The sequence below is a fragment of the Physella acuta genome, unplaced genomic scaffold (genome assembly GCF_028476545.2).
Source record: "Physella acuta isolate Inbredline_101_S28 unplaced genomic scaffold, ASM2847654v3 ptg000850l, whole genome shotgun sequence".
NCBI classification, from domain to species: domain Eukaryota; kingdom Metazoa; phylum Mollusca; class Gastropoda; family Physidae; genus Physella; species Physella acuta.
In genome coordinates, this window is record NW_026732367.1 from 103,538 (window position 1) to 127,847 (window position 24,310).

At 39.3% G+C, this 24,310-nt stretch overlaps 1 protein-coding gene across 1 annotated transcript; it reads left to right on the forward strand.

Annotated features, from left to right (window-relative positions):
• Positions 1–24,110, forward strand: LOC131952080 (xanthine dehydrogenase-like). The gene is made up of 13 exons (XM_059314576.1): positions 1–104; positions 459–516; positions 1,130–1,226; positions 9,794–9,902; positions 11,195–11,321; positions 12,670–12,728; positions 13,477–13,539; positions 13,728–13,799; positions 16,322–16,466; positions 22,715–22,788; positions 23,163–23,256; positions 23,694–23,770; positions 23,994–24,110. Exons 1-13 carry the CDS (start codon positions 42–44, stop codon positions 24,108–24,110), a joined length of 1,155 nt encoding a protein of 384 aa, XP_059170559.1. The 5' UTR covers positions 1–41.
• Positions 24,111–24,310: the final 200 nt, after the last annotated feature.

The following is a 24,310-nucleotide window of genomic DNA, read 5'->3' on the forward strand; positions in this document are numbered from 1 at the left end:
CAGGTTTACCACCCACCTAGTGTACATCATACAACACAACCATGACGGAGACACCAACCAACAACTACAAGAACAGACTCGTCTTCTTCGTCAATGGCCAAAAGGTAAACATCGAACACATCAGTGATATTGATTCTCAGTGACGCTCTCTAAACTGTGTTTACAATATATCAGTCTATAAGCTGATATACTGTATTCAGATGTGTGATTTTATAACAGCCTTTAACATTTCTCTAATGAGCTTCCACCATAGTCATAGTGGATGTATAATTTCGATAATGGATGTATTTTTCTATAGTAGATGTATTTTTTCGATAGTGTATCTATTATTTCTATAGTGGATGTATTTTTCTATAGTGGTTGTATTATTCTATAGTGGATGTATTTTTCTATAGTGGGTGTATTAATCTATAGTGGATGTATTTTGATATAGTGGATGTATGTTTTTCTACCTCTAGGTGGAGGTGATCAACCCTGACCCTAGGCAGACATTGTTGCAGTACTTGAGGAAAGATCGTATCCTTATATAAGCTCACATTGTACCTGCTAAGGCGAAATTACAGTACTCACATTTTCACTTCAAAAGGTGGCTTACCATAAGTGCTTGAGTTAGAGTTAGGGTTAGGATCAATTTGAGGCTATTGTTTTTATGATCAAGTTTAGGTTTTGAACTCGTATTAAAGTTTTCATTAGATTAAAGCTTATAGTCAATTTATAATTAAAGGGCTGAAGTAATTGTTTAGTTGAGTCTAGGGCTACCATCGTATGTATGCTTTAGGTCAAGGTTTGGGCTGGAATTAAGTTGTTGGTTTTAGAAGTTTGGTGTTTGTTTTCCGAGCTTGTCTCTAGGATACACATACGTCCACCCACCTTAGGTGATTACTCGAGTCTATTCGGGGAAAGTAAAGGCGACAGGGTACAGTACTGAGAACAGAATCGCTCGTTGTGCGGAGGTCATTGAAACATCAAAAAAAAAATTAACTAATTGTCTTGTAGTTGAGTTGGGTTAAGTTATACTAGACGAGACAACCAATTGTACCAAAATGTGAGAGTATAACTAAACTACAGTTTAGAACAGCCAACAAAATCTACACGTTTACTCCAGATTTTTGCCTTAACCCTCTCCAAGTTCGACTCACAGGCACCAAGCTGGCGTGTGGTGAAGGGGGGTGCGGGGCGTGCACCGTCATGGTGGCCAGGTACAGCAGTGACACTGATGACGTCACGTATCCTTTGTTTTAAAAAAATGTCCGGTTGGTGCAGGAACTAGTGACCTGTTAAATACATTGTTCTTTTCTGTGGGAAAACATTAATATTTTTTTAAAACTTGTACAAGGAGACAATTATGCTTTCGATTTTTGTGTGTATGTGCGTCTGTGCGTGTGTACGGGAACGATTGCGTATGTGTCTGTGTATGAGTTATGTACCCATACGGTCAGTTTCTTAAAATAAAAACCTTACCATTTTTTTCTGTATAACACCCCCCACCCCCACATTACTCCTACTGATTACGCACCGAACTACTCTGGCAGAATGAAGACAAAAACAAACAATAAAATGTTATAGGATGCCGTGATCGGCTGGTAGAGCGCACGACTACCAACCGGAACGTATTGAGATTGGGTCCCGGGTTCGCGTCTGTGGGACGTCACTGAGTCTACTCAGCTCCTATTGGTACCTGACTTAAGTTATGGAAATTCAATACGTCATTTAATGCTTGATACATTGTAAAGAAAATAAAACAGTATAAAAATAGTCAACAAAGTTCCGACCGGATATAATGCTATTGTTGCTGTAGTTTTGTTGTTTACACAAATGTTCGACAGATACGCGAATTCCGTAATTTTTTCCGGAAAAAATGCGTCCCCACGTTTCTTATCTCAAAATCCTTGATTTAATCCCACCCCCGATACGTCACAAGGCAGTTCAAATTCGTCTATATTTCCTAGTTCATGTCGTCCTAACCTCCCTTATCATAAAACTTTAACACGTCTCTGCGGTATGTGGGCGGCTTCTTTTACTTCCCGAAACAGAGAAAAAAGGTTCACCTTTTTTTTTTTAAATGTTAGCGAACAAGATCAAGAAACAGCCAACATTCTGTTGTAAGTTTCACGTTCTCCCAATTGAGACAAACAAGTATGCATGGTAAAAAAAAAAAAAAAAAAACAAGCCGGGTACGCTTTTATTTTAAAAGAAAAAAAGAACGAACTCAAACAAAACAAGTAAATCTTTTGTATCATGCGATTTCCTACGGTCGGGGTGGGGGGGGGGGGGGGGGGGTGGGGGGAGAGAGTTATAAGTCTTTATTTGAACTTAAACTACTATACCTACAACTTTCCAACAAAAATGCGCAGTTATTTTAATAATGTAGAAAAATTACTTTTTATTCAAACAATGCTACATTTTGATATGAACTCTATAATATCCTCTGCTCCTTAGCTTCAAAGTATAAAACATTCAGTGTTTCTTCCAGATTTTTTTTTCCGGGGGTGGGCGTACTTTATTTATTTATTTTTTTTGGGGCGGGGGGGGGGGGAAAGAGGGGAGTTACATTTTCCTGGGAGACGGACACTGGTAAAAGTATATGGTTTCCAGTGGCGTAGCGAGGTCGGGTGTCACCCGGTGCGGCACTTAATGGTGTCACCCCCGCAGAGGCGTTGCGACCCTTCCCGGGGACAAACTTTCAAGTTTTCGATTTGCACCCCCCCTCAAACTTTCGATTTGCACCCCCCCCCCTCCCCTCAAGTTTTTCTCTATATATTTTGCTATTTTTTGCCTTGGTGTCACCCCCCTAAATGGTGTCACCCGGTGCGTTTCGCACCCCCCACCCCCCCCCTCGCTACGCCCCTGATGGTTTCTATATACATTCCATTTCGTTAGGGGGGGAGGGGGTAAACTTACTTCGGCATTGCTGACGGTCGCAATTTCTTTACAACCCTCAATTAACCATTGATCAGAACTCTGAAAAGGATTGTTTGGTATAGTCAGCACAAAACTATTGATTGTAAGTGTGCAACGGGTTTCCCCGTTTCAATATCTCAAGGCTCTTCCTATAGGAATTTCCGTGTTTCAAGACACTATACTGCAGTGGTTTCCAAACTCTTAGTCTCTGTCGCTCGCCTGAAACACAAACATATATATATATATATATATATATATATATATATATATATATATATATATATATATATATTGTTATGTTCAGCTTTCCATTTCATAGTGGAACAAGGTATAACACAATTTAAAACACAGTCCAAATGTAATAATCCAATATAATTTTCAACTTCTACAGGGGAACACTGAACATGGTACACAAAAACATTCCCTACTTCACTCGCTCTACACCACACACCGCTGACACACACAGTTCACACACTTCTTCTCTCACTTGCACACCACTACAAGGGGAGGCCACTCTCACACACACTTTATATAAACAAATACATCACACCTCCCCCCTTAAAAAAAATAGATTTCTTCTTTTCATTTGGTGAAATCTTTTTACAGTAGTTACCCTTTCCGGGGTTATATGAAATGAGAAATGTTGAAGAAATCTATTACATGATGATAACTGAAAGCTAGAAGCTATTCCTATACTACAGCTTCGTATCTCATTCTACTTTTGGAATAGTAGGCCATCCAACTCTCTTAGGTATTGTTTTAGCCTGCGTTTCCTTTTTGGCTTCTCTCCGTCAAACCAAGAACTACCTACAAGACAGCACTTCTAAGGTGTATCTTGCACAACTATTTAACATATACTGCAAAATTTTTAATACAATTCATCAGAACATTTAACACCGAGACAAGGCATCAGCCACGACATTGTGTAGCCCCTTTATGTGCTTAATGTCCAATTGATATTCTTGTAAAAATAAACTCCACCGGAGTAACCTCTGGTTTTTTGTGCTCATCTTGTTGAGGAATGTCAGGGGGTTGTGGTCCGTTAACACCAGGATTGGTTGAGCCGAACAACTGATATAAAAATCCCATTGCTGCAACGCCAGGATTATGCCCAAACATTCTTTTTCAACCGTTGAATAATTGGCTTGGTGCTTATTAAATTTCTTCGAGAAATAACAAATCGGATGCTCCACTTCTTCTCCGTCTAACTGGGATATGACAGCTCCGACACCGGAATCGCTGGCGTCCACAGCTATTCGGAATTGACGTTTAAAATCTGGGGTTACCAATACCGGGGAGCCAGTTAGCATGGTTTTAATCCTCACAAAGGCTTCTTCGCATTCTGGTGACCAAATAAACTTGGCGTTTTTTCTGAGAAGGTTGGTTAAGGGGGCGGCTATCACTGAAAATTGTTCACAGAATTTCCTATAATACCCTGCCATCCCCAGAAACCTCATTAACTGCTTTTTATCATTGGGAGGTGAAATAGCCTGAATAGCCTCTATCTTAGCAGCGATCGGTTTCACTTGTCCTTGTCCGACGACATGACCAAGATATTCGACTGTGGCATGGCAAAATTCACTCTTGTTCAGGTTAACTGTTAACCCGGCCTCGTCTAGTTTATTAAACAGAGCTCGTATTTGTTTCACGTGGCTCACGAAATCATTGCTGTAGACTATGATGTCATCTATGTACGCACTTGAATTTTCTAAGTCTGTGATGAGGCTATTGATGAGGCGTTGGAATGTTGCCGGAGCGTTTTTCATACCAAAGGGCATTACTTTGTACTGGTATAGTCCGTCAGGAGTAGCAAACGCAGATATTTCCTTGGCTCGATCGGATAGGGGAATCTGCCAATACCCCGACAACATGTCTATCTTGGTGACATAACGGGCATTCCCCATGCGATCTATCAAGTCATCTATCCTAGGAATTGGGAACGAATCAGCTTTAGTGACCGCATTCACTTTCCTAAAGTCGGTACAGAACCGATAACTTCCGTCGGGTTTAGGTACTAGAACACAAGGGGAACTCCAATTACTTTTGCTATGTTCAATAATATCGTTTTCCAGCATATACTTCACTTCTGTTCTCATTATCTCCAACTTTATTGGGTTTACCCTATATGGATGTTGTTTAACAGGAGATGCTGACCCAATATCTACGTCATGAGCAATGAGGTTGGTCTTGTTTGGAATGTCAGGAAATAAAGTGGCAAAATCTCTAATTCCGGACGTAACAGCTTCTTGTTGGTCAGTGGAAAGATGTGAAAGTTTGGCTGGTAAATTGGACAAGATCTCTGAATTTTTTAATTTATATTGTCCTGCCTTTTCTGTAGGGATCTCATCCTCAGGATCACAAAAGTTTATCATAGCGACAGTCTTCACTGGGGCTGGTTGGCTTTCTTCTCTCTTAAAATATTTCTTTAACATATTGACATGGCACAATTGTCTCTTCTTCTTCCTGTCGGGGGTCTTTATCACATAATTCAAGTCATCGTTCTTGGATTCGACCTCATATGGGCCGAAATATCTGGCTTGTAGTGTCTGACCTGGTATGGGGAGAAACACCAATACCTCATCCCCCGGTGAAAACGAACGGGCTTTCGCCCTCCTATCATACCATGTTTTCATTTTATGCTGTGATTGTTTCAAGTGAGATCGGGCCAGTTGACAGGCGTCACTTAGTTGATTCTTGAATCGAAGGACGTAATCTAGAAGACATTCGGTTGGGGTCGAAGACATCCACATATCCTTAAGTGATTTCAGTGGACCTCGAACCGTATGGCCAAACACCAGTTCGAAAGGACTAAATCCCAGAGATTCCTGTACCGCCTCTCGGGAAGCAAACAGCAGCATGGGAATTCCTTCGTCCCAGTCTCTTTCGTTGTCATAACAGTATGTACGGATCATGTTTTTCAGTGTTTGGTGGAATCGTTCTAGGGCACCCTGAGATTCTGGATGATAAGCACTCGACATACACTGTTTTACTCCCAATTGTTTCATCACTTGTTTGAACAATCTGGCAGTAAAATTGGTTCCCTGATCGGATTGCACCTCTCTGGGTAGACCAAACACTGTAAAAAATTTGATTAACGCTTTCACAATGTTTGGAGTTTTAATTTTCCGGAGAGGAACAGCTTCTGGAAATCTGGTCGCAGCGCACATTATGGTCAACAAGTATTGATGGCCAGATTTGGTCTTGGGTAGTGGTCCTACACAGTCGATGATAATCCGACTGAAAGGTTCTTCGAAGGCCGGAACCGGATGTAGAGGAGCAGGTGGTATCGTTTGATTTGGTTTTCCAATTAATTGACACGTGTGGCATGTTCGACAATATTCGGCCACATCTTTTCTCAATTGTGGCCAAAAGAAATGTGACGCTATCCTTTGATACGTCTTTTTTACTCCTAGATGGCCTGAAAGAGGCGTATCGTGTGCCAAGGTCAAAATGTCTCTTCGGAACTTGGTCGGAACGACAATTTGATGGAGGACTCTCCACTCTTCGTCTACCGATGCCTCGGGGGGTCTCCATCTTCTCATGAGCATTCCGTCTTTCAAATAATACACACACGGGCCCGGTTCAGTCTCTTCCAACGGCTGGGCATTCTCGCGGAGTTCGGATAACTCCACATCCTTGGTCTGTTCTTCAATTAAATATTCTTTTGTGGGTTTTCCCCCTTCGTCTTGTCGTTGATATAAACTGGCGAGGAATGTATCCGCCAATTCTACCTCAGTGTCATCTCTTTTTCCAACGGAAGTCGGTTCTTGGTATGTTTTTGAACTCATGGCTCTGGTAACGGCGCCCACTGTGTTTACCTCCAAGTCATCATCTAGCGGTGTTCGTTGGTTAGAGAATGGAGTGGAATGTAGGTTGGCGAACACTTTTATGTCGGCCAGGTCATTGCCCAACAACAGCGAGATGCCTTCTACTGGAAATTCAGATTGGACCCCGACAATCACAGGTCCACTGACGAGATCTGACTTGATATCGATGTGGTGGAGGGTCACACGATTTACCCCCTGTCCTATTCCATGGATCAGCGCACAATCTCCGGTCTCCGTAGTTGCCGATAGGGGTAGGACTCCCTCCAGTATTAATGACTGAGCCGCACCAGTATCTCTCAGGATACGGATGGGTCGCCACTTAGTCGACTCGCCGGGTAGTGATACAAATCCTTCCGAAACAAAAGGACCAAATTCTTGCCAGGAGGTTTTCTGCATTCTGGCCATGGGTGCACTAGCTCCCCTCAGGTCTTTCTCACTGAGACTCTCGGTGTTCTCATCTGCAACTTCACTGACACATTTAAAGTTCACCTCTTTTCTTGCTGAAAGTTCAGTCTCTGTTTGTATTTTCGATAACTCTGATCGACCATCTGCTGACTGCCCAACTTTTCTGCTGGGTTTGACGGGTGTGGGCCAATAGATTCTCGTCGGATACGATGTAGCACAGGCAACAACTTTACTCTCCTTTTTATCACTTCTTGAGTTAAGTCTCCAACAATCATTTCGTGTGTGCCCTTGTCTATTACAATAGGTGCACGCCTCTCGTTTTTTAACCTCACTTCTCCAAGAGGTTTGACCTCTTGGTGACATCTCTATGTCACTTTCCTTTCTTCTATCATCTAGTTCTCTGACTGATGTCATTTCGGCGAATTGATGCGTGATGAGATAGTCATCCGCCAACACTGCCGCTTTGTGCACATCATCTTCTCTTCGGTCCGCTATGTGAGTGCGGACATCTTGCCGCACGCAGCTTTGGAATTCTTCCATTAATATTAGATTTTTTAATTTTTCAAAACTGGTACCCACCTCTTTGGATGTGATCCATTTTTCTAGCAGTCGCTCTTTTTCTCTTACGAATTCTACATGTGTTTGTTCCTGTTTCTTCAAGTCGCGAAACCTTCTTCGATACGCCTCAGGCACCAATTCGTAGGCTTTCAAAATCAAGGATTTCACCAAGTGATAGTCCCTTTGTTGTTCTCGGGTCAGCGAGGTGAACACCTCAGCGGCTCTCCCAGTTAGTGCCGGTTGTATCATCATTGGCCAGCATTGTTCTGGGAAGTTATAATTGTACGCTGTTATTTCGAATTGCGTAAAATATTGGTCAATATTTTTTTCTTCAAACTTGGGGACTAATTTGGCATATTTAACTGCCTCGAAATTCTGGTTATCTTCCCTTTGTGAATTACATTCTCTCTCTAGCCTTGCCAACTGTATTTCCTTATCGGCCTCAATTTGTTTTATTTCTTTCTCTATTTCTTTTTCTTTCAGTTCTCTATCCTTCATTTCCAACTCTTTCGCTATTCTCATCCTTTCCAGTTCCCTCTGTGCATCAATTTCCATCTGTTTCAGTTTTACTTGTATCTCGTCATCTATTTTCTTTCTGACGCTGACCGTCCGCTTTCTCTCTGCCATTTTCTTTTTGTCTAGGGGTCAAAACTTGTCAAAAATCTTGTTGTTTCAAATCCCGGACTTAAGCCCTCACTTGTTATGTTCAGCTTTCCATTTCATAGTGGAACAAGGTATAACACAATTTAAAACACAGTCCAAATGTAATAATCCAATATAATTTTCAACTTCTACAGGGGAACACTGAACATGGTACACAAAAACATTCCCTACTTCACTCGCTCTACACCACACACCGCTGGCACACACAGTTCACACACTTCTTCTCTCACTTGCACACCACTACAAGGGGAGGCCACTCTCACACACACTTTATATAAACAAATACATCACAATATATATATATATATATATATATATATATATATATATATATATATATATATATATATATATATGCCTATTTACATTTAGATACCTAAATCTATTGTATAATCTGCCACACTTTTTGGTGCCTTCTCAATGGCTAGCTCAAACCTCCCAGCTAGGGAACCACTGCTTTATTGTTTTTCATGCCGTCTGTTCAGGGTTGTTCAGTTACACCTGACTTAATTCTAATGGGCCCCCCCCCCCAGTTCGCCTTAAATAGGGCCAACAATTAGATTCAATACCGTTGGCGTAGTGATAGGGCCAAAAATAAAATTCAGCGCAGTAGGTGTTGAAGATTTTCCGGGAAAAGTCAGTTTGACGCAATGATAATGTGTGTTTTATTTGTCAGGCCGTAGGTACACCGCAGGGGGAGATATCCCAATCCTTATAAGGCACTTTTATATACACTGAAAGAGGATTAGTCGATAGTTCCACAGGCACCCGAACGTCACATTCCTGGTGTAGTCTTGAATAGAAAATCTAAGCCATGTAAAAAAAAAATGTCAACTCATTTAACTCCGCATTCTATGCAAAGAAAAATGATCTCAGCGATACAGAATACAGGGGTTAAATCATAATCTGCCATACATACAACAAGTCTCATAACATTTTCGTCATGATGGTGTGTTCACATGACAACATGATGGTGTCTATGGTCAAATGACAACATCATGGTGTCTATGGTCAAATGACAACATGATGGTGTCTATAGTCACATGACAACATGATGGTGTCTATGGTCAAATGACAACATGATGGTGTCTATGGTCTCATGACAACATGATGGTGTCTATAGTCACATGACAACATGATGGTGTGTATGTTCGCATGACAACATGATGGTGTCTATGGTCACATGACAACATGATGGTGTCTATGGTCACATGACAACATGATGGTGTGTATGGTCCCATGACTACATGATGGTGTCTATGGTCAAATTACAACATGATGGTGTCTATGGTCACATGACAACATGATGGTGTCTATGGTCACATCACAACAAGATGGTGTCTATGGTCACAAGACAAAAAAATAGCGTCAGAGGACATCCGACTATAGTTTTTCGTCTGGTCTCTCTCTCTCATCACCTATTCCTTAACCAGCTGCAGGTATTTCCCGGTCAACGCCTGTCTGGCACCTGTGTGCAGCATGCACGGCCTGGCTGTCACAACAGTCGAGGGCATCGGCAGTGTGAGCACAGCTTTACACCCAGTACAGGTAACATCTTTACACCCAGTACAGGTAACATACAGTACAGGTAACATCTTTACATCCAGTACAGGTAACTTCTTTACACCCAGTACAAGTAACATCTTTACACCCAGTACAGGTAACATCTTTACACACATACAGGTAACATCTTTACATCCAGTACAGGTAACTTCTTTACACCCAGTACAAGTAACATCTTTACACCCAGTACAGGTAACATCTTTACACACATACAGGTAACATCTTTACACCCAGTACAGGTAACATCTTTACACCTAGTACAGGTAACATCTTTACACACAGCACAGGTAACATCTTTACACCCAGTACAGGTAACATCTTTACACCCAGTACAGGTAACATCTTTACACCCAGTACAGGTAACATCTTTACACCCAGTACAGGTAACATCTTTACACCCAGTACAGGTAACATCTTTACACCCAGTACAGGTAACATCTTTACACCCAGTACAGGTAACATCTTTACACACAGTACAGGTAACATCTTTACACCCAGTACAGGTAACATCTTTACACCCAGTACAGGTAACATCTTTACACCCAGTACAGGTAACATCTTTACACCCAGTACAGGTAACATCTTTACACCCAGTACAGGTAACATCTTTACACCCAGTACAGGTAACATCTTTACACCCAGTACAGGTAACATCTTTACACCCAGTACAGGTAACATCTTTACACCCAGTACAGGTAACATATTTACACCCAGTACAGGTAACATCTTTACACCCAGTACAGGTGACATCTTTACACCCAGTACAGGTAACATCTTTACACCCAGTACAGGTAACATCTTTACACACAGTACAGGTAACATCTTTACACACAGTACAGGTAACATCTTTACACCCAGTACAGGTAACATCTCTACACCCAGTACAGCCTTTACACCCAGTACAGGTAACATCTTTACACACAGTACAGGTAACATCTTTACACACAGAACAGGTAACATCTTTACACCCAGTACAGGTAACATCTTTACACCCAGTACAGGTAACATCTTTACACCCAGTACAGGTAACATCTTTACACCCAGTACAGGTAATACCTTTACACCCAGTACATGTAACATCTTTACACCCAGTACATGTAACATCTTTACACCCAGTAAAGGTAACATCTTTACACCCAGTACAGTTAGTTAGAACAACAGTGTGAAAGATTTTGTGTTAGGGCTAAACCTTGATACAATTGGATTAATATACCAAGTTAACAATGCTAAACTTGTGACGATAGGGTTAAACTACTAAGTTGACGTGACGTTTTCAGAGCGTGCTGGCAGAGCACCACGGGTCCCAGTGTGGCTTCTGTACCCCCGGGATCGTCATGTCCATGTACACACTTCTACAGAGCGACCGGCAGCCGGCTAGCTCCGAAATACAAGAGCACTTTGATGGTAAGTAACCAAACCGGCAGCCGGCTAATTTAGAAATACACGTGCACTTTGATGATGAATTAAACCGGCAGCCGGCTAGCTCTGAAATACAGGACTAGTTTGAGTTACAAAACCGGATGCCTTGGTCGGATGGTGGAGCCCTCGACTATTGACCCGAAGGTATCCTGGGCTTGAGTTCAATCAGCTCTTATGGGTACCTGATTCAAGCTTGGGAAAATGGAGGCGGCTGGCCACCATGGTGCTGACCACATTGCCCCCTTATATGCCGAGGCCACAGCCACATCGGTATCAGGGATCGACTTTAAAGTGTCACTTTACTACAACATAACCGGCAGTCGGCTAGCTTAGAAATACGTCACTTTACTACAACATAACCGGCAGCCGGCTAGCTTAGAAATACGTCACTTTACTACAACATAACCGGCAGCCGGCTAGCTTAGAAATACGTCACTTTACTACAACATAACCGGCAGCCGGCTAGCTTAGAAATACGTCACTTTACTACAACATAACCGGCAGCCGGCTAGCTTAGAAATACGTCACTTTACTACAACATAACCGGCAGCCGGCTAGCTTAGAAATACGTCACTTTACTACAACATAACCGGCAGACGGCTAGCTTAGAAATACGTCACTTTACTACAACATAACCGGCAGCCGGCTAGCTTAGAAATACGTCACTTTACTACAACATAACCGGCAGACGGCTAGCTTAGAAATACGTCACTTTACTACAACATAACCGGCAGCCGGCTCGCTTAGAAATACGTCACTTTACTACAACATAATCGGCAGCCGGCTAGCTTAGAAATACGTCACTTTACTACAACATAACCGGCAGCCGGCTAGCTTAGGGGTACAGAGGCTGTGTGTTTCACGGGGCCGTGTTGACGGGGGGTCATTTTATCTGGGGTCTTTTCGATGGGGTCAGTGGCCGTTTGGTCGGGTGAGTTTAGTCGCTGGTCGTTTTGGCTCTCTCGAGGACACTACTAATGGTGAAGGGGGGGGTGGAGTGGTGGATGTGGGTCACGGTTTTAACACAGAGGCCAATACCTCTGTGAGGTTAGTTAGTAGACATATCAAGTTATTATAAAGTAACGCTTGGCCTCTGAGAAAGCAGGAAGCAACATGAGACTAATAAGGCTGTTAGAGAACATTTTACAAATATTCTAAAGCTCTGATCTCTACTTACAAGCGTTTTTAAAATTGTGTATGCTTCTTATTAAATTAATAGAAGACTTTAAAGTATCCTGTTACTATTAAAAAATAGCTGTTACATGGAATCTTAGAGAAAACAAAACTGTTAACATGTTGGCTAATGTTTTTGTTTTAATTAAATCAACTTTAGGTAACTTATGCAGGTGTACTGGGTACCGTCCCATTTTACAAGCCTACAACACATTTGCGGTTAGTTCCCTTCCTTGTTTGAATGTTCATTCTTAAAATAAAAATAGTACATCCTTGTCTTTCTTTTGTGCCTACGACTTAAATTTTTAAACAACGTAAAATTATTAATTGATTTCTCAGTTTGAGGTTATTATTATTATAAAACATGACAACTGAACAGTTTGCTTAAATATTGTATATTTTATTTTAAATTATTTTGTACATTCGTCATGGCGTCATGTTTAATGTGCAAACAGTGACGTCAGAACGTCGGGTAGACTAGAATGTCACCCAGCAGCCCCCCCCCCCCCCAAATTAAAAAAAAGCCCTAACAATTTTGCATAATTTCGTTGAGGTGCCATTCCCTTTCTTCCACCGCACAGTGTGGGGGGGGGGGGCGCAAAAGTCTCCGGGGGGCGAACAATGTTAAAAGTTATATATGTTCTATATAAATTCCATTTCGTTCGGCGGTGGGGGGGGGGGGTAGAATTTATTCCCCCCCCCCCCCCTTTTCCACCCTGATCCCCGTAGATATGCCTGGAAGAAACACAAGAAACATGCACCGCATTATAAATTTTATGTGGCTTAACTTTTTTTTTGTGAGTACAGTTTTTTTTTTTGGTGTTACCCGCTTTGAAACACATGAACCTCCCCCCCCCTCCCACTTGTGAAGCTGGTGTGTACACATTTTATATTAAGAACCAGATTAAAATTGCCAGTTAACGATACCGCTTAATGTAGAAAAAAAAATGTTTTCGGTTTTCTTCAGGCAAAAGAAGAATGTTCTGGGACCTGTGAATTTTGCCCAAAGAAAGGAATCTTCAACGACATTGTAAAAAAAAATCTTTTCTTTTTTAATATTTTTTTTTTAAACTGATAGATTGCAAAACAATTTTCATTGTTTCTTACATTCGTCACTAAATGAATTAGCTACAGAAGGGTATAATATATAAACTGTAGGTAATTAAATAAAATACGTGTTTTTCTGTAAAAATACAAAATATTTTTTTTTCTTGCCAGGAAGATCATCCATGTAAAAACTCAACGGCTGCTGGTGAAACACAAAAAAGTTTTCTCTCTCAAGACAAAAAGGTAGTTAACCTATTTTTAAAATTACATTCAAGGGAAGCAATTTTATTACTTTTAACAAGAATATATTTAACTATAATTTTTATCATCTTTTTGTGACATTATTTAATATAAGCAATGAAACAAATATTTTAAAAAATGATAAATTAGGTTATGTATTTTATATGGTATCAAACTCTAAATTGTAATATTTAAATTTAATATTTGTTATCTTCACCCCATACCGTTTGACTTAACATTAAAATTTATTTTTCAACTCTGTGTATATTAGTTCATTATCTGACGATGAATGAACAGTTGAATTTAATTGAACATCTTTATATATAATTCTCTTCTGGGAGACGTTAGAAAACATGCTGTAAGCGCGCTCCCTACCACTCCACCCCTACATGGTATTGTCAGCTGTGGTTCACGCTAAATGTTTAGATTCGTAGAGCCGGGTTTAGTGACGGCTATTAGGGGCAGATAATTTAGTTTGAAACGATTTTAAACTTCGGGGAGGCAACTAAAAGGAGGCAGCTTTCACGAGGGGGGGGGTGTAGAGTAGGGGTTGGGGGAAAGGAGGGTGGGGTAGTATCGTCCTTAACGACCTACTGATAGTGTTTTAAAGCAAATAATTTCAGTGGCAGCATTGGCACTTTCGAATTCACAACTTATGAATTACTGAAAAGTAGAAAATAAAACAACTAAATAGCGGCGTATGATATGCCGCGGGTCGGCTCGTATTGATTAATGGTGACACGTAACCACATTTGATTTTGGCCTTAAAACATGGGCCGGTTGCCTGCTGCTCGCAAACCGCCTGCGGCTCCTTTACTGTAAGGCCAGTTAAATAATAATTATATATTTTTTCATAACTCATAAAAAATATTATACTCTTAAAACAACTTTAAACAAGATAAAAACACTACGAATTTGTGGAGCAGTGAGTAGAGCATACACACACAGCTGACAAAAGGTCCAGCCTCACAACTGTGCTGTGGTCAGCCCCGTGGCGGTGGTTCCATGCTTTCCGCTACCGAAGTGCACATTTTTTTTTCCGAATATTTTCAATAGTAATTGTTTTTTTTTTAAATTCAGTTGGCTTTTTTTATGAGTCATTGTGCATTAATTTTACTTGAGTGTCATAGATTTTTAGTTATTAGCTTCTAAATTGGGTAGGGATAGTCTATATTTATATAATTTGATTTTATTATCCTAGCAGAGCTAGCTAAAATACTTTATGTGTAAGGGGAGAACCGAGAGGTGATCTAATTCACTCATCCGTGCGCCTTTTTTGGAACAAAGGGGTTTGCTAAACCTAAACAAACCAAACTAGACTAGGTAAATAAAAATCAAAGTCAAGAGTAACTACGATATACGTTATTTGATCGTTAGAAACCCCGCCAAAAAATGTAAACTAAAAGATCAAAACTCAACAAAAATTAAACCCCATATGTAGATACAAAAAAAAAAAAACTACAAAAAAATTCAGAAAAATATGACTACAAAAAATTGCTAAAAAATTGATAAAAACTGCTAAAAAACCACCGCTAAAAAACAACCGCTAAAAAACCCAGCCAAAATAGGCCGACTACTATCAACACTGTAACAAACAAACAAACAATATCATAAGAACATGTCTACTTCAATATTCACTACATTAATATAACCTGCACAATACAACTATGGTTTTCTATAAGGCTAAATGACAACTATCCTAGTTGACTTACAAAAAGAAAAATGTCTCTTACTTACGTTTCGAGAATTTGACCTCACAAAAAAAAATATCTTCAGGTTCCTAATTGTACACAATGTTGGCTTCCGAAATTCTTGAAACAAAATAGATCCTATCTTCAAACCTAAATTTTATTATCTAAACTAGTTATATGTTTTTATATCAATAAATATTATTTCATACTTAAACCCATTTATTTTAAATGTATTTACCTAATCCTACTTAAATTCAACATGTGGACGTCATAAACGGATGACCCCCCCCCCCCCCAAATTATACACATTAAAGTTTAGAAAAGAGACAACTACTTGGCTGTACAGACTAATTGCTACATTAATTGTGTTACACTAAAATAAACATTAAAAAAACACACCCGCAACCTTTTCAAATGTGGAAGGGTGGGGGAGGGGGGGGGGGCATTTAGATGCCACATTTAGTACCTGAACGCAGAGGCGTAGCGAGGGGGGGGTGAACGGGGGGGACATATGTCCCCGGGCGCCAAAAATGAGTTGGAAAAACAATTGAAGTTTGGGGGGGGGGGGCTGGGGAATTGAAAGTTTGAGGGAAGGGGGTGTAAAACGAAAGTTTGAGGGAGGGGGGTGCAAATCGAAAGTTTTTCTCCGGGCGCCGGGAAGGGTCGCTACGCCTCTGCCTGAACGACTTGTTTAGTGATTTTAAATTGTGTTGCTTAAGTGAAAGAATAAGCCAAAGCTGTGTAGGGTTTAAATCAAATAAAAAGATGTTTCAAAAAGTAATTGAACTGTTCATATTTTATATATACCGATTAAAATTTGCTTCTCTCAAACAGCAATTGATTAACAAGCTCGATCAGGAGAATCTGGAGTTTTGTTCACCAAGCACAAGATGGTTTTCTCCAACCTCTCTGGGAGGTCTGCTGGAGATCAGGAGAAAGTACAGAGACTGTAAACTGGTGAATGGGAATACGGAAGTTGGTGAGTTGGTTGTCTAGTGGACAGGTGTTCTGGTGATTGTCTAGGGGAGAGGTGTGCTGGTGAGTTGGTTGTCTAGTGGACAGGTATTCTGGTGATTGTCTAGGGGAGAGGTGTGCTGGTGAGTTGGTTGTCTAGTGGACAGGTATTCTGGTGATTGTCTAGGGGAGAGGTGTGCTGGTGAGTTGGTTGTCTAGTGGACAGGTATTCTGGTGATTGTCTAGGGGACAGGTGTGCTGGTGAGTTGGTTGTCTAGTGGACAGGTATTCTGGTGATTGTCTAGGGGACAGGTATTCTGGTGATAGTCTAGGGGACAGGTATTCTGGTGAGTTGATTGTCTAGGGGACAGGTATTCTGGTGATAGTCTAGGGGACAGGTATTCTGGTAAATTGATTGTCTAAGGGACAGGTATTCTGGTGATTGTCTAGGGGACAGGTGTCCTGGTGAGTTGATTGTCTAGGGGACAGGTGTTCTGGTGAGTTGATTGTCTAGGGGACAGGTATTCTGGTGATAGTCTAGGGGACAGGTATTCTGGTAAATTGATTGTCTAAGGGACAGGTATTCTGTTGATTGTCTAGGGGACAGGTATTCTGGTGATTGTCTAGGGGACAGGTTAGCTGGTGTTTGTCTAGGGGACAGGTGTCCTGGTGAGTTGATTGTCTAGGGGACAGGTGTTCTGGTGAGTTGATTGTCTATGGGATAGGTGTGCTGGTGAGTTGATGGTATAGCTAGGGGACAGGTATTCTGTTGGGTTGATTGTTCTTGAGGGCAGGGCCGGCGCTACCTATAAGGCGAACTCGGCGGTCGCCTAGGGCGCCATCCCTAGGGGGGCGCAAAAGGTTTAATCGCTATTATAAAAAAGTACCTAATAATTAATAACTTTCATAAAGGAGTAGCGATCTATTTCCGCACCCAGGACGAACTATCAAAGTTTGCATCCCGACACCAAAATTAGGTCTATATAAGCCTATATTTATTCGCGATGGTTAAAACACAGCCCCACCTCCCTAATTTGGAAAGGTACAGGCGCTTTTTACCAGATACTTTGCTTTTTTACTTTGGTGTCACATAACTGATGTAAAAAACGATAAAATAAGTTCGTGATTTAAATTTCGAACATTCAATAGGGCTTGTAAGTCACGTTTTCTCTGACTTTGAATTAGATATCCGTTCTGGTCAGAGTTTCTTCCATCAAAGTCTACCGCCCCCCCCACCCCCGAACGGAATGGAATTTATATAGAAACCATACTTTTACCAGTGTCCCCGCCTTCCCCCCCCCCCCCCAAAAAAAAATAAATATCAAGTGTCCCCCCGGTCCCCCCCCCCCCCCCACCCCGAGAAAAAAGTCTGGAAGAAACAGTGGTCCTGGTGTATAGGGTTTTGTAATGACGGAGTGTTCAAAGTATCGTCACTTGTTTGGTAAGTTTTGATGACTCGTTTAGATTTGGGTGGGAGTAACGGCGGAAGGCTCTTGCTGATATGGTTTCGTATGTATAAAGTATCTAAGTAGATCGTTTTTTTTTGTTTGGCTGTTGTGTAGTTGAAGAATATGATTGGTAGTAGAGAATTGAGAACGCAGGTGATGAAGTATGGTAGTTCTGGAATTCCGGAGTATTGATTCTTGTGGTATTAAGGTATCGAATTATATTGACTGTTAAAGTGTAGTAGTAGGTCCAGTGAAATCATTGTTGATTGGGAGTATCGTTTGTAAAGCTTGGTGAAGTAAACGAGTTGGTGTCATAGTTCAGGAGCATCGAGTCTAGTTATGTTTAGGTATTGAAGTTTGATATGTGTTGTGAATGTAGTAAAGTATATCGAGTAGTGGAGTTTATCGTAAGTTAAATTATTTAAATTCAGGACGGAACAATCTACAAAGAAAGGTAGGCGTTCTCTAGTTGAAAAATCTTTAGTTTTTTTTAGGAATCTACATTACCACTCTTAAAGTATTAATATTTATTAAATAGGATGGAATTTATAACAAACTGTAAATTGTTTATATTTTTTTTCAAATTATACTTTTTTTATTTAATTAATAATTCTAGCAATGTCTAAACAGTTGGCCGTCTTTGAGTTTTTGAAAGACATCCCTTTGTAAAAAAAAAACATTTTTTACAAAAGTTTAATGATGATGCGTATGCAACAAAACATGAAAATGAACATTATTTTTTTCTCTTTACAAGACATGTAAGGATGCATAAACAACATCAAATTAAGCTCAATAAAAATCAACATCAAACCATTAGCATGGAGCACATTGTAAAATAGAACAGTCAGTCAGCTTTTAAGTTATGTAAATTTGGGTTGCAACACCTAGAGATAAAATTGTCAGATCTAAAATACATTTTGATGATAGTGCGGTGCTAGAAAATATTGACTAGTCCAAGCTTATGCTTGTAAGTAAATTATTCCAGCATACACAGCTCTCCAACTATCTAAATAAGCTGGCTGTTTAATCTTATAAATAAAAAAATGTAGACACAATGCAATAACTGTCTTAGGCTAAATGTGGAACTGACACCTTGATCATATGGCAGAAACAAAGACCAAAGCTTGCATTCACTGTAAAAACCCAGCAAAAAAAAAATAGATGTGCTGCCATGAGACGTAACAAGTTAAAAATTATACTATACAATCTTAAAGAGTCCTAACAATTAACAAGCTAGAGATATCCAACTAGGGACCAACCCCACCAAATCTTGTTTAGCTCCATTAATACATTCACAGTCTGTAGCAGAGTTTCTTCCAGTTTTTTACCGCCACCCCGAACGAAATGAAATATATATAATTTATATAGAAAATATATACTTTTAACAGTGTCCGCCCCCCCCCCCCCGAAGAAAGTCTACCGCCCCCCCCCCCCCCGAAAATTTCAAGTGCCCCCCCGAAGAAAAAAGTCTGGAAGAAACACTGGTCTGTAGTCTCTTCGTTTTAAGGTATTGCAGAACTGTAATTGATCTTGCAAGAAACGCAATATTGATTACCCATTTGTAGGTTTATAAAACTGGCAACAATTTACAACTCAGTGTAACAAGACCATGTCCAGAAGATAGGTTACACAACCAGTGGCGTAGGCAGGGGGGGGGGGGGGTTAGGGGGGGGTCATCCCCCCCCATAGACCCCTCGGTATATATATAAAGTATGAGGGGGGTACAAATCGAAAGTTTGAGGGGGGGGGGGTGCAAATTGAAAGTTTGTCCCCGGGTAAAAAATTGGAACCCCCCCCCCCCCCCTTGAGACGATCCTTGCTACGCCACTGTACACAACAGTTCACAAGAATATAAAAGAAAAGAAAAAGCTGCCTTAACTTAAATGAAACACCATTCAGAGGTTAAGCATTTTATGGAGATTAAACCTACATTATTTGTTACTAAGCTTTTTGGAACTCAATTCTAATGTAGTACACTAATAAACTGAAATGACCACATATTAGTTACTACTACATTAAAAGTTACATAACTCAGAAAGTTAACTACTGGTATTAATAGTAAACCTAATACAATCAGCAAGAATTATATTTAGAGAAAAAAAGAGAACATTCTCCTGGACAATGGTAGGGTAAGACAATCTTTATCTCATCTTATAATTGAGTGAACAAGATGCTTCTGACAGCTCTCGAAGCAGCGGTTAGCTAGGATTTTTGGGCTCCTTTGCAAAAAGTGTTATTAGGCCCCTCAGAGGCGTAGCGACCCTTCCCGGCGACCGGGGACAAACTTTCGATTTGCACCCCCCCCCTCAGACTTTCGATTTGCACCCCCCCCCTCTCTCCTCAGACTTTCGATTTGCACCCCCCATCAGACTTTCGATTTGCACCCCCCACCCTCAGACTTTCGATTCGATTTGCACCCCCCCCCCCCTCAAGTCAATGCTCACTATGAAATCCAGATCTCTATTGTTCTGTTTATTTGGTGTCATGGTAAGGAATCCATCCACTTCCTCCCCTTTCTTGATTGTCAGGTCATTATCACCAAGATAGAAGACTGTTTTCAGTGTGTGTAAGGTGCACCAGGAGATGTGGAAAATCCAGTGCGCTTGTGACATTTTGTGAACTCAATATTGAAGAATGTAACCAATGCATGGAGATAGTCATTACGCCTGCGGGTCAAACAGAAAAGGGCAGTAAATGCAATATCACCCTCCTTTACTGTATAAATATCAACTTCCTTAACTAAAAAGAAATTAGTGACTACTTGTTTCGGGTCCACAACATCAACAAGTGGTTTCCTTTTTTTTTTTTTTTTAATCTTTAATTATTTAATGTGTCATAAATCAATACTTGGCTCTTTCACCTGGCTTTACTGTAAACTGGTTTCCAGATATTGTAAAATTCTGACCATGCAATGCAACACAAAAAATAGAATTCATTTTTGGTACATTCTTAATTTTATTATCAGGTGTAATTAGTTGAAACATGTTTCTGGTCTCTTTAATAACAATCCCATGCACTCCTATAAAACTTGGGCATTTTGATTTCCTAACAGTAAGGTGACAACCATGCAGATCCGCCTTCATCATTTTTTGAGCTGCAGAAGTTTGGAAATTTGAAGATGTCATTTTTGAGAATTGTATTAAGTCTTCCATGTATTTTATCCATAACTCATTTAAAGGCAAGAAAGAACTTAATTTGATATCAGTAATTATTTCAGGTGTAAACAGCATTTTCTTCTTTGATAAAGTTTTTTTCCTATTTAGCCTTGGAACTGATTTCTTCTTCACTCCCTTTGATCCAATGTATTCATACTTGGAGCTCATGTCACTTTCCTTGTTTTTTAATCTTGCTGAAGGCAGATGTTCATTTTTAAATGAGGACACCCACTGTTTGCTCTCATGTTTCCCCTTTGGATGAGAGAGTTTAGATCATGTGAGCTCAGTGTACCATAAGCTTCAGCATTTTTTATATCCATTTAGCTGAGGTCTTGTTAGGTTGCAATAAACTTGCACATGCAAGAACTTTAGTAAGAATAGTCAGTTTATATTTTGTTTTTATGGATCCAAAATTAGAATCGTTATGCGACCAGGGAATTACAGGAAAATAAATGTCATCAAAATTGAATAGAAGTATATTATAATAAAGCTACCGTTTATAGACTTTCAAACAAAACCTACAGTTAAGTATTCAATTCGTAAAATATATTGATTTTACAAGGTTACATAGTTAATATAAAAGATTTGTCATAATTATTACGTAATGAAATTTTGAGCGTCTTATTGTGTTTTTAAAATATGTCTTAGTAACACTTGGTTAATTTAGCAATTCTTGGAAAGTCATTTCCCTTGAATAAAACTTTGTTATTAGGATTTTCAAATGGGAGATAATTCGTTGCTTAACTTTACATTCATTTCAAATTCCTGCACCTTTGGTTGACCGCTTACATATAAATACAACTTTAAGTTATTATTTGCTATTGTAAAAATTATATAGAGCTTAAATAATAAATTTTAAACAAAATAGTTAGGTAGGTATTTTTAGCATTATCAAGTTGAAAAACAAATACATCAGTAGCCGTTGTAGACTGCAATACTTAATGTTAGTAGACTTACAGTCTTAGTAGTAAATTAAACATATAATTAATTGTCTTATCTAACGGATTCATATATAACAATTTTAGGCTGGAATCTCTAACATTTATAACCTTTTATTTTTGAAAAAAAAAATCGTTACATAATCACACAATATAGACATTTTACAATTATAACTAAAGACAGTCAAGCTTAAAACAGGTAAGTTCCGTTTTGGAACTCACCTTGGGAGGATTGCAGAGAGTCCAGGGAGAACTTACAATTTTCTAAGGGTTGGGGGGGGGGGGGGGGGGCTATGTCGTAAAGTACAAAATAGACGTGGACAATTTTAATACATTTCAATAAAATGTGATTATGCTTGCAAACTGGAATTGAAGGAATTAGTACAAACTTTTGAGACGAAGGAGGCAAGTAAAATTTGATTTTGATGTCTACTTATAACGTGTATGCAATTGATAATAAATTAATATGTCACTTTTAAGGAATTGTTTTCTTATACATATGTTTTAGTAATTAATTTGTGTAAGAGGGGGCGTTTAAAAAAGTTTTGCCTAGGGCGCTAAATAACCTGGCGCCGGCACTGCTTGAGGGACAGGTATGCTGGTGAGTTGATTGTCTGGGGGACTAAATGTTTAATTCAATAAATTTGAATTTCAAGAAAAAATTTATTTTTTTATTTTTTTTAAAACTCTTGCATATAGTACTAAATTACCTATTTTTATAATTTTTTAAAGAAATTGAAGTTAAGTTCAAAAAGGCCAATTACCAAACACTGGTGTCCGTCACTAGGATCAATCAATTAAAGCAAGTGAGTGTCCACATGTAATTTTTAGCACAATTTTAAATATTAGTTCCATTACAAATTTCAATAAGGCTATAAATAAACTTCCTGCTTTTTATATGCTGGGTGAACTCAGATCTAGGTTTTAAACATATCCTTAAAGAGATGGTTAATTGGTCAAAGTTCATCTGTTTCTTTATTGACAGTGTATGAAGAAATTGTGTAATCAGCACCACACCCAGTTGAGAGATATAGATACTTGTTAAACACAAATTCTTACTAACATGATTCCAATATTTAAATAGGTTTAAAAAAACTTGTTGTTTTAAATCTCCAAATATTTTGACGTGATTGAAACTGCATCATAGATACTAGATGTAGATAGGCTTACATACTTTCAGGTAATTAGAACAGAATCAGGAATTGAGATTGGGGCGTCTCTACCTTTAAGTCAAGTGAAAAAATGTTTTGAAGAAGACATCCGGCAGCTCCCAGGTGAGTAAAGTAGGCTCCGCAAACTTTCTTTTCGGAATGTTGAAATGTTATTTAAAAACTTTCTTTTTTCGGAAGGTTGAAATGTTTTTTAAAACCTTTTATTACATAATGTTGAAATGTTTTTTAAAACTTTCTTTTCGAAATGTTGAAATATTTTTAAAAGCTTTTTACAAAACTTAATGTAAAATATCTTTAAACAGGAAAATATCAGTAATATTATTTAGCTAAAGAAATAATTTAAAAAAAAATGTTTTAATATCTGAAAGAAGATCAGTTTTCTTACACTTATTGCTAGTGATACTCAACTTCATTTTTGATAATAAGAAAAATTGTTTTTACTCTAATTGAAACATATAATCAACTTTGCGTTTATTGAGATGTTTATTATTGATCAAGTGAAATGACTGAATGAAAATTTTGAGCTTTGATATTCACAGAGTATAAAACAAGGGCGTTAACTGCTATTGTAGAGATGCTCAAATGGTTTGCTGGGCACCAGATAAGATCAGTTGCAGTTAGTTAATTTTTTTGTCACTTTTTGCTCAATTTTATTTTTCATATTTTAGTCAATGTTTTAGTCTAAGAAAGTCCAACTTATAACCTCACAAAGTTGTCCAATTAAAACATATAGGCTTTAAATATTAGTTTCATCTATTAAATATTTCCTAAAAAATGAAAACCGCTTACAACTGTAAACTTTTAATCAAGATCTAACAGCTTCACAAATTTTTTGACAGTGTTTGGCTGGTAATATCATGACAGCTAGTCCCATCTCAGACTTGAACCCACTCCTTCTGGCTTGTAGGGCCATGTTAAAGTACCTGGACCTGGGTAAGTGGGAATGGCTTGGGTAAGTGTGAATGACCTGGGTAAGTGTGAATGACCTGTGTGGGTAAGTGTGAATGACTTGGGTAAGTGTGAATGACCTGGGAAAGTGTGAATGACCTGGGTAAGTGTGAATGTCCTGGGTAAGTGTGAATGACCTGGGTAAGTGTGAATGACTTGGTGAGTGTGAATGACCTGGGTAAGTGTGAATGACCTGGGTAAGTGTGAA

What these genes read in the sequence shown, in the direction of transcription:
- LOC131952080 (XM_059314576.1), top strand. Translation starts at nt 42, where the DNA reads ATGACGGAGACACCAACCAACAACTACAAGAACAGACTCGTCTTCTTC. An exon ending in TTCTCTCTCAAGACAAAAAG is followed by an intron (nt 13,800 to 16,321) that starts GTAGTTAACCTA and finishes TCTCTCAAACAG; the next exon opens with CAATTGATTAACAAGCTCGA. An exon ending in GAATGGGAATACGGAAGTTG is followed by an intron (nt 16,467 to 22,714) that starts GTGAGTTGGTTG and finishes AATTTTTTAAAG; the next exon opens with AAATTGAAGTTAAGTTCAAA.